The following is a 10,489-nucleotide window of genomic DNA, read 5'->3' on the forward strand; positions in this document are numbered from 1 at the left end:
CCAAGCCCCCTCAGCCTGGAGGAGACTCCCCCCATCACCTTCCCCAAGCTTTTTAGAACCAAGAGAGGTTTAAAAAGTCAGATAACTCGGGGCATGGCAGCAGAGGAATAGCAACGGGGCATTTGTTAATGCTGCCTTTCCACACAGGCTCCTTTGCCACATGGTTTATTTGTCTGCGGGCAGAGATTACACTTAATTTTATTTCATGTGCATGCTGTTCTGGCTGGAAAGTTGCAGTAAGATCCTTATCAGGCTCATTTAACTGCCTCTCTGCCAGGGCTTGGCAGGGAGTTTGTAAAAGCCTGTCCCCGGCCCCGTCAGACCTTGTCCCATTCCATATAAAGCAAGACATCTCTTCTCCACAGGCTTGAAATATTCTTCTTGTGCAATTATTTGTGCAAGTGAAAATTAATCATTCAAATGTCCTTGGAAAGCAAATACAAGAAGGAGCTGGAACATAGCTGAAATTGCCATTTCAATGCTTTTAGATTGAAGAAGCTACTGGCAGATAGTATTTTGGGGTATTTGCCCTTCTTTAAGGATACTGCATACAAAAGTCCATCAAATAGAGTGAGAGGCAATTTCTGGCTGGGAAAGGAAAAGTTTTGACATTTCAATTGCTTTTCAAGCTACCGTGTCATCGAAATACACATTGCCACTCAATGTACAAACAGTAGTCCTATGGGAAATGACATTAAAAACTGTTTTGCGATGTCTTTTAAGCAGAAAATGAGTCTTACTTAGCCAGGTATTACACAGGCTGTTTTTCCTCAGGTAGAAAACCACAGTAGGATAATGAGAAATAAACCAAACCTTAAAACACCTTCCCCCCACCCCTCCCTTCTTCCCAGGCTCAACTTCACTCCCAAATTCTCCACCTTTCCCCCCGAGTGTCACAGGGGATGGGAATGGGGGTTGTGGTCAGTTCATCCCAGCTTGTCCCTGCGGCTCCTTCCTCCTCAGGGGAGGACTCCTCACACTCTTCCCCTGCTCCAGAGTGGGGTCCCTTCACAGGAGACCGTCCTGCATGAACTTCAACATGAGTCCTTCCCATGGGCTGCAGTTCTCAAACTGCTCCAGCCTGGGTGCCTTCCATGGGGGGCATCCTTCAGGAACAGGCTGCTCCAGCCTGGGTCCCCTGCAGGGTCACAGCTCCTGCAGCAAACCTGCTCCAGCGTGGGCTCCTCTCTCCATGGGACCACAGGTCCTGCCAGGAGCCTGCTCCAGTGCAATTCCCATGGGATTGCAGCTTCCTTTGGGCATCCCCCTGCTCTGGCGTGGGGTCCTCCATGGACTGCAGGTAGAAATCTGCTCCACCATGGGCCTTAAATCCATTGTCCCAAAGGCACTACCACCGTCACTGATGGGTTCAGCCTTGGCCAGTGGTGGGTCCATCTTGGAGCCGGCTGAACTGGCTTTGTTGGACATAGGGGAAGCTGCTGCTTTTCACAGAAGCCATCCCTGTAGCACCCCCAGCCACCAAAACCTTGCCACACAAACCCAGTACAAGAGTAATTGAGGTAAGATGCTGTACAGAGGTGTATGCAGGGGGCACTTGACTGGCCTTGTACTGTTTGATGCCCACAAGAGACTCTACTAGCTCATTTGGGAGTTTCAAGGGAGTATTCCTCAAGTAAGAGGACACAAAAGTTACTGGGTTGAGGGACTTAGTAGTGCAATGTGCAGAGCTCAGAGCCTTGTAAGAACTGCTTACTTTGCACTTCATCCATGAAGAAACATAAAAGCATGGTAAAGATAGACACTGATATTGCATGGTTGTGATTTTTTTCAGCTCTATGGCTATTGCTACCAAGACAGCAATGACATCCCAGACACGCTGACGACCATCACTGAGCTAGGCTCGCCTTTAGAGATGATCCAGCTTCTACAGGCTTCCTGGGAAGACAGATTTCGAGTGAGTTAACAACTGGTTTAAAAGAACTTTTAGGAGAGTGATGAATAACATGGAGCATGAAGCAGGGGTTATGTACTTTGCAGTGCTGCTCACATTTATTGAATGTTTGCTTTGCATATGATTACATGTTGGGTTAGAAACAGCGTTTAGCACTCCCCTTCTGCAGTGTTTAAAATACTCTGCTATTTTGTCCGTCGATGTTACCTAATTAATTGTAGCTGGTTTTATGCTTTTTATGTGGTACCTTCAAACATTTCTTACTTGTTAAAGCTCAAGGCACAGGGTTTTTGACGTCGAGCACTGTGCTCTGCAAGTGGGATTGAAACAATAGAAGGATGTTATGTTTTTCTGCTGATCCTTATCATAGGCTGATTATGTAATTGTTTTCTACTGCTTCCTGCTCTGTTCATCTTTTACTGGGGGAAGAGTGAAATAAACGGACACAGATCTCAAGCCCAGGTTGTCCACCGTGTTGGAGCACGAAGATCACACCTAATTTGTCCAAAATGAAGCCAGACTGCAGCAATGCTTTGATCAAGACAGTGCTGTCTTGCTCAGTGTATACAGTGATGTGTTGTTGTCTGAGGTTAACTCCCTCAGATGCTGCAAGGCAGCAGCAGCCTTCATCTAAAGCACTTTGGATTGCATGGCTACATCTGTACCAGAGGATTGAAAGTGTGCCTGAGTGATCTCAGAGACAAACTGGCAATGTGCAGCCAATTCTGTACTACTGAGTTCTTGCACCCTCTGAACACCCACTGGAAACAGCACCGGGATGGTGTCTGGGGATGGTGCAGAACAACCTTGGTCCTGGTCAGACCGGGCCAGAGACAGTGCTAGTAAGTGTGTGTGGGGTTAAGTTTCTCTGCCCAGGACTGTTCCATCCATCTATCTTAATATAGATGGAGCAAGTGTGTTCTCTGTGCTAAGCTTCAGCTCCTTTTCCCCAATAGAAGTATGGTCTTAATAAGTAGTAGAGTTATTTGTCACGGCTCCCGTAATACAGGACCTGCTTTTGGCTTGTCCAGGGAATGCAAACAATGGACTGTGACAGTGATTACGTATGACGTAAATGACCAATAGATACGTTAAATTATGGGTTGTAAACAGGGAAGTTTCCTTTTAGCATGGATATTTTGGAGTGAGCAATTGCAAAGGGAGATGAAGGAGAATTAGGTGAAGGTGCTGAGCAGAGGTAGAATACAAATGAACCATTCCTGTGACTGCTGTAATGAAGTCTTAGATTAGGTTGCCCATGCAGGAACAGGGACTTTTGACCTTTGAGAAAAGGCAGTTAGATGGCAGCCTGTGTTTTTATTCCAGCTAAATTCCAGGTTTGTTGGCAATTGAAGATATGTGCATTATAAATTACTTCGGGGTGGTATGTACTTTTTATATAGAGGATATTGTGGGATGGCACATACATGAATCCTGTGTTCTTCCAGAAGGAAGAAAAGGTGGCCAGGTTTGGTGTCCCATAATCAGGTCTGTGTTCATCTGCAGGCATCTCCATGTGAACTGTGGTATCCTGTAAGCAGGATAAAAATGTTCTGGTTTGGTAAAGCAGGAGCATGATTATAGAAGTGTGAGACAGTCCTCATGTCCTGTATGTCTCTGAGGGATAGCTTCAGACATGCTTAGCTTCTTATGAAGGATGCATTTAGGTGCTCCGCTTAGTATACCATTTATGCCCTGAGATTGAATTTGGGTTTGACTAATTCAATGCCCGTGGCCTTAACAATGTATTTTAACAGAAAACAAAGATTATATGTAAACAATAAAAAGATTGCTAGACTGAATAAGAGCTGTTATTAATTTAGTACATAGAATAAAAATTCCAGTATTTGACTGTGTTCATATTAATGCTGCGTTTGCATTAATATGTTACATAGTGGACTCTAAAGGAATGCATGAATTGAAAACAGCACTTTGGAAAGAGGGCCGAGTTCAGCGTTCATCGAGTTTGCTGTAAGAATTACTCATGTTTCTAACCTGCATTTGGAAAGTGCAGCATCAACGCAGAGCTCCCACCCCAGCCTCAAAGAGGCACATGAAGGTCCACCAAGGGAGATGGACACATGCGGTTACCCCACTGAGGACTTCAAGAGGAGCTGTGGAGCTCCTCTTCTGGCAATCTGCTTTCTTCTCCCATGGAAAAAGGCAAACGCAAGAGGTACCAGTGGAAAAAACGATAAAGCAGTCAAAAGGCAGGATCAGCACAGAGGCAATACAGACACCCATTGGAGATCCAGGTGCAGGGCAGTCCAGCCAAAACTTCCAGACCTGGACTTTGTAAAAGAGCAGAATCAGGCTGCGTGGTTAAGGCCTGTGCGTAATGTGTTATTAAAAGTTAATGCTTTTATTTCTGTTAAAAGTAGGAATAGCAACAATAAGCCCTGCTTCAAGAATAGTGTGGGAAAGCACTGGTAAAGAAGCTTATTTTTCTTTCAAGTCTCTAAGGGTTTTACAATCAACTATGTTAATCCTGTGAAAAATACCTTAGTTGCAACATTCGGTTTGGAGGATAAGTTATAATGCCTATATTAAGTCATATGTTCAGCTTAAGTGGTTTCATTTATGTACTTTGCACTGAGAGAATAACACAAGCTACCCACATTTTTGCATTTCAGATCTGTCTCAGCTTAGTTCGGCTTCTGCATTATTTGGCTCACTCTCCTCTTGGCTCCGTGACATTACTGGATTTTCGCCCTCGGCAGTTTGTGATCGTGGATGGGGAACTGAAGGTCACAGATCTGGATGATGCCAGCATTGAGGAGAGCTCTTGCACCAGTAACAGCGACTGCTTCATGGAATTCCCTGCAAGAAACTTCACCCTGACCTGTTCAGTTGAGGGACGGTGTCAAAGTATGAATGAAAAGAGGAATCTCTACAATGCCTACAGGTATGTGATCAGATAAGGTAGAAGAGAATTAAGAGTGAGCCAGAAGTCTCCAGCTTCCTTTATAGTTATTCACATCAGTGAGTACACACTGTGTCAGAACCATTACCCAGGAGCAAGTGAAGCCATGAGTAATTGTTTCATTTGTGAAAATATCCTGCATTTATAACTTTGGAAGTGTTTTGCATACTTTGGGTGTGATTCACCACTCGGTCTAATTTTGCTTTGGTTGAAACCCATTGAATTCTTCCCACAAGCAGAGGTTTTTCATAGGAGTGAAACAGAGGTGCTTGTGGAGATGGGGGCCCACTACCTCTGTGGTGGGACAATTGGGGCAGTTCTTCTTAAGTATGAGTTAAGAAGGATCATCTCATGGTTTCCACCACCGGCTGAGCAAAGGGCTGGCTTCAGAGGCAGAGTAAGAACTCAGCTCTCATCCTGCACTCCAGCTTGACCTGTAGCCAGATCCTGCCATGGTTTGGTGATAACAGGGGCTGCTGAGACCTCACTCAGTCACTGATGATCTGGGGTGTAATCCCAAGCCTTTCAAAGCAAAGGGTGGTCCATTTCACCCCACTCCCCTGCTCTCTGCATGGGCAAGCGCTGGGGGACTCGCTCCTGGGGCTGCTCCTGTGCTGCTCTGTGTAGGTGATGGGACACGTAGGTGATGGGTCACACTGGACCATGCTGAAGAAGGCGTTCAGTTGACACGTCCATCTTCCAAATTTGGTTTTAAAAGTTTCTGTGGGTTTACCATGGAGTCCTTCTGGGTGATGGCTTTGTGCTTGTGGTCTCTGCTCTCCTCCACTGGTCATCGCTTCCCTCGGAGGGCTATATGGGATGCTGGGGGAGCAGCGTTTCCTGTTTTTGGGGAGCTGATGCTTGGTGCCATGCTCCTCCTGCCACCGCTTTGTTGCTGGGGCAGGCGGCTGCCTTGCCTGATCCAGATAGGAGGATGGAAGATCTCAAAGCAATGCCATAATGGTGTGCTCATTTCTTAGACTTCCCTTTCAAGTATCATGCCATTCACTGCCTGCCAGACCACAGCGAGGAGAGGCTGCTCCAAAGAAGAGCCTTCTGCTTTGGTCCCAGGGCACTCACCAGCATGTGTGATGCATTAGCTGACCACACTGAAATGGGCTGCACCACATGACAGCCATCTGCAGTTTGCAGTGCAGTTTTTAGCGTGTCCTGCAGAATTTTCTGTTTCCATTTGCTTGGCTTTAAGATCTTGCTTAGCTTGCTAGCTTTTGGTTAGGACCGTTTTACTGGTAAAGACCACTAAGATATACCGAATAAGAAACCTTTAATAGGCACCCATCCATCTTGGTCACAACCAGGGATGTGTCTGTGGTGTGGTGGGCTTGTGGCAGGTTGCTGGTCTTGCTGAAGGAAACAGCCTTTTTCTATGTCTAGTTCTTAGTGTTGCCTCTGAACCGCACAGTGTGTAACGCACACGCAGTGCCCCAGTGTTTTCAGCCCCTGCTTTTGCTTCATTTGGTAGAGACAGTGGGGTTTTATTCAACAGCAGATTCAGGCTGTTGCAGGCTGTGACCACCCATGGTAGGGAGTGAGCAACAGGCCCTGTGCACTCGTCACAGAATCCCAGACTGATTTGGATTGCGAAGGACCTTAAGTTCATCCAGTTCCAACCCCTGCCACGGGCAGGGACACCTCCCACTGGAGCAGGTTGCTCCAAGCCCCTGTGTCCAACCTGGCCTTGAACACTGCCAGGGACGGGGCAGCCACAGCTTCTCTGGGCCAGGGAAGAGCTTCTGCCTTAGATCTAACCTGAACTTCCCCTGGTTCAGTTTGAACCCCTCCCCCTTTGTCCTGTCGCTCCAGTCCCTGATGCAGAGTCCCTCTGCAGCATCCTTGTAGCCCCCTTCAGACACTGGCAGCTGCTCTGAGGTCTCCACGCAGCTTCTCTTCTCCAGGCTGAACAGCCCCAGTGTTCTCAGCCTGTCTCCATACAGGAACTGCTCCAGCCCCTGCTCATCCTCGTGGCCTCCTCTGGACTTGCTCCAACAGCTCCATGTCCTTCTTATGCTGAGGACACCAGCACCGCACACAGTGCTGCAAGAGGGGTCTCAGTAGAGTAGAGGGGCAGGATCACCTCCTTCCACCTGCTGCTCACACTCCTGTTGATGCAGCCCAGCACACAGGTAGTTTCTGGGCTCAAGCACACACTGAAGTGGTTCATGTTCAGTTTCTCATTGACCAACACCCCCAAGTCCTTCTCCTCAGGCTGCTCTGAATCACTGCTCTGCCCAACCTGTACCTGTGCCTGGGATTGCCCCGACTCAAGGGCAGGACCTTGCACTTTGCATTGTTCAACTTCACGAGGTTGGCATTGTCTTACAAGGCTAGATTCTCTCTTCATTAGGGGAAGGCTACTAAACTTCACCTTTCATGGATGCATTCTGGTGCTGTAGGGCTGGAGATTGCCCTCAGTAAAGGGTTACTAGTGCTGTTAGGTAGAAATCAAAAGCAGCAATATGTCAAACAATGCATAAAATCCTTGTGATTTTAAAATACAGCATGCCCTAGCCTTGAAAGCATAATTAAAGCTATCTAGCTGGTTTCTTTATGAGGTAAATAATTAAAGGAGAGAAAACATTTTGGAAGAAAACTCTACTGTGTAAGCACTGGCCCCTCTTGACTTTTGGATGATTACCCTCTGTCACAATTGTGTGTCCATGGGTTTTCCTCCAGATGTTTGGAGGAACAATTTTCAAAGCACTGGACAGTTTCAAAAGTAAGGGTAATTAATATTTTGAACTATTAACTAATGGCCGAGTTGAATTCTCCATCATTGACAATTCTTAAATTAAGATCAGCAAGTTCTTAAAAAGTAAAAAAAGAAAGGAGAAAAAAAGGCTGTAGGAACAAATGTAGAAGGGTCTGGGAAGCTGAATTATGCAGATCACAAGAGATGCCACTGGCCCTGGAATCGATGAATAGCAATTGTTCCTGCAATTAAGTTGTGCAGGTGCCACTGTCTGTATGTGTCAGAATTTCACATGCGGGTGTTTGCACCCACTCGCAGCACTGTGTGCAGTGCTGGTGTGCCCAACATAAGAGGGACATGGAGCTGCTGGAGCAAGGCCAGAGGAGGCCACGAGGATGATCAGGGGCTGGAGCAGCTCCCGTATGGAGACAGGCTGAGAACATTGGGGCTTGGAGCAACCTGCTCTAGTGTGAGGTGTCCCTGCCCTGCAGGGGTTAGAAAGGATGAAAACGGGAGTTACAATCTCAAGGAAATATTCATTGTGTCAATAAAATGTGTCAGTTCAATAATACCTTTGCCCATGAGCAGTTTTTGTGATCAGCAGCTTAATTTTTTAATGTGTGCTCATGGAAGATGTCTGCTAGTGTCCCTCCTGAGCATCAGTCTGTGGAGGTGTCTGTTTGACAGTGTGGCCTCTGTATATGAAAACCCATTTTGCTTTGCAGGTTGGAAGTAAAGCAGGGGAATTTCCCAATTGTGTTCCTGTTCTGCTCATTACCAAATATTAATGTCTAATAGTTGTGTATGTATTGTCATATCCTGGACTGTCCACCTCCATCTTAGGTTTCTATGACACTGAGTGTGATATAGGTAAGTAATATTGGCAGAGTAATAGAAATTTAAAGGAAAAGTGTGAAAATCAAGTGTACTTGAAGTGATGGTGAAGGTGTATTGTATGTTCTTTTGCAATTAAAAATGTTAAAATGGAAAATATACAGCAATGAAAGTATACATCCATCAATGAATATCTACATGAATGCATGTTGAATTTATGATAATGATAAATGATGAGAAAAAGAGAAGACATTCTGAATTGCAGTGGCATTAGAACAATAGCAGAAGGCTCTCTCCTGGCAATTAATGTGTAAGTCTAAGAAAACTGTAGAAAAGAAAATAACAGCCAATTATTTGAAATGAGCAGAAAATTGATTTATACACTTTCCAGCTTTGAAAAAACCCCACAAGACTTTTTTGAGTTTGAGAGCATCCTTTTAGTTTGTTAAAGTTCAGACAGCTTTGCAAATAGTCACAATCCAGTCGGCTTCACAGCAAACTTCTCTGTTAATGGAACATGTACACATAGTTACAAGGCAGCCTTGTATCTAACAGCATGGTTTAGGTTTGCCTAAACACCCTAGGCAGCCGGGTGAATGGTCTCAGCTATATATTTATTTGAGTATAGAATATGATTATATCTCTTGAGCAGGTCAGTGGTTTATAAGCAATAGAAATTTTACCCTGTATATTGTTCAGTAGTTACCAGACATTTGTAATCTCTCGTTTGGAATTTCTCAATATGGGTTACTTTTCCATTGCAGGTTCTTTTTCACGTATCTTCTTCCACACAGTGCTCCATCCTCACTGAAACCATTACTGGATAAGATAGTCAATGCAACAGGTAACCACACTAAACATGGTCATATGGAGCATTTCCTTTTTCAGTGTGACTGTCATGTTTGGAATGGGAAAGATGCTGTTTTAATTTTCACTGCAATAGAACCAGATTGGTTTTCTATCCAGGATAAAATTTCCCCCATACAGAAAAGACAAGAAAAGCCCCATATACCAGAGAAATCCCATTGGAGACTTTATCTAGGCTTTACAGAGGTGTTTACTTCCTCCTGGCACCTCAGCACTGGGGTGAACTGCATCAGAATGCAGTTCCTTGTGGGATCTGAGGGAACCCCAGTCTCTGGTGAGCGGAATTTTAGCGACAAAAGCAGGTTACTTCCCCATTGTCAATGGTACCAGTGGTGCTTTTATACCTCAGAAGCCAGTGGCAAGTGATATTACCATAGATCTTTACTAAGGTAGTGCCTAAGGGACAAGAGTAGTTACCTGTGCCTGTAAATCTGATTTGAGGGTTTTCAGTGCATCGTTCTAGGGGGTTTATACCTTGTACTGTGTGCCTGGCTCATGCCAGATTTGAAACCCTATTTGTAACTCGGGGATTTCATGTCCACATCACAATGCTGCCAAAGAGCGGGGCACTGCTGGGCTCTGGTTCTGATTAGGGCTTTGTTCAAATGCAACCTTGTTTTGTCCTGTTCTGGCTCCTCTTTGTCTAACTCATTCGTTTTCTGTGCTTTTAAAGGAGAACTTCACTGGGGAATAGATGAGACGGCTGCTCAGCTAGAGAGAGTCTTGAATCTGTATAAGAGTGGAGAGTACCTACAGAACACGACCCGCATGCCAAAAGCTGGTAAAGTGGTCTTTCTCAGAACTTAACATCAGAGACTTGGTCTTTATTTTGAGGTTTGAAAGGGCCAATGTGCAGAAGATGGGGCTCAGTGGCCCTTGAAATCATGCACATGATAATCTGCTGTCTGGTTTTTGCTTCCTTGGTGTCTTCTGAGGCTACTAAATGTTGTAGCTGGACATCCATAGGTGAGAGCAGGCTGTAATGGGGATAAGGAAATCCGATGGAGCATGTATCAGCACTAGTGTGGCAGCAGGACCAGGGCACTGATTGTCCCTCTGCGCTGGGCACTGGTGAGGCTGCACCTCAAATCAGTTCTGGGTCCTCACAACAAGAGAGACATTGAGATGCTGGAGCGGGGCCAGAGAAGGGCACCGGAGCTGGTGCAGGGCCTGGAGCACAAGTGTGATGGGGAAGGGCTGAGGGACCTGGGGGGTTTAGTGTGGAGAAGAGAAGGCTCGGGGG

At 45.7% G+C, this 10,489-nt stretch overlaps 1 protein-coding gene across 1 annotated transcript in view; it reads left to right on the forward strand.

The window, feature by feature from the left end:
* Positions 1–1,792: 1,792 nt before the first annotated feature.
* The window catches only part of PKDCC (protein kinase domain containing, cytoplasmic), a gene marked incomplete at its 5' end in the record, with an annotated part of 22,051 nt that continues 13,354 nt past the window's right edge, over positions 1,793–10,489 (forward strand). Inside the window, 4 exons of the mRNA XM_010009537.1 lie at positions 1,793–1,915; positions 4,546–4,817; positions 9,144–9,223; positions 9,920–10,027. Of these exons, the coding sequence (XP_010007839.1) occupies positions 1,793–1,915; positions 4,546–4,817; positions 9,144–9,223; positions 9,920–10,027 (583 nt within the window). The remainder of the gene's footprint in view (positions 1,916–4,545; positions 4,818–9,143; positions 9,224–9,919; positions 10,028–10,489) is intronic.

This window comes from Nestor notabilis, unplaced genomic scaffold, assembly GCF_000696875.1.
Source record: "Nestor notabilis isolate BGI_N333 unplaced genomic scaffold, ASM69687v1 scaffold16202, whole genome shotgun sequence".
Classification (NCBI taxonomy): Eukaryota; Metazoa; Chordata; class Aves; order Psittaciformes; family Psittacidae; genus Nestor; species Nestor notabilis.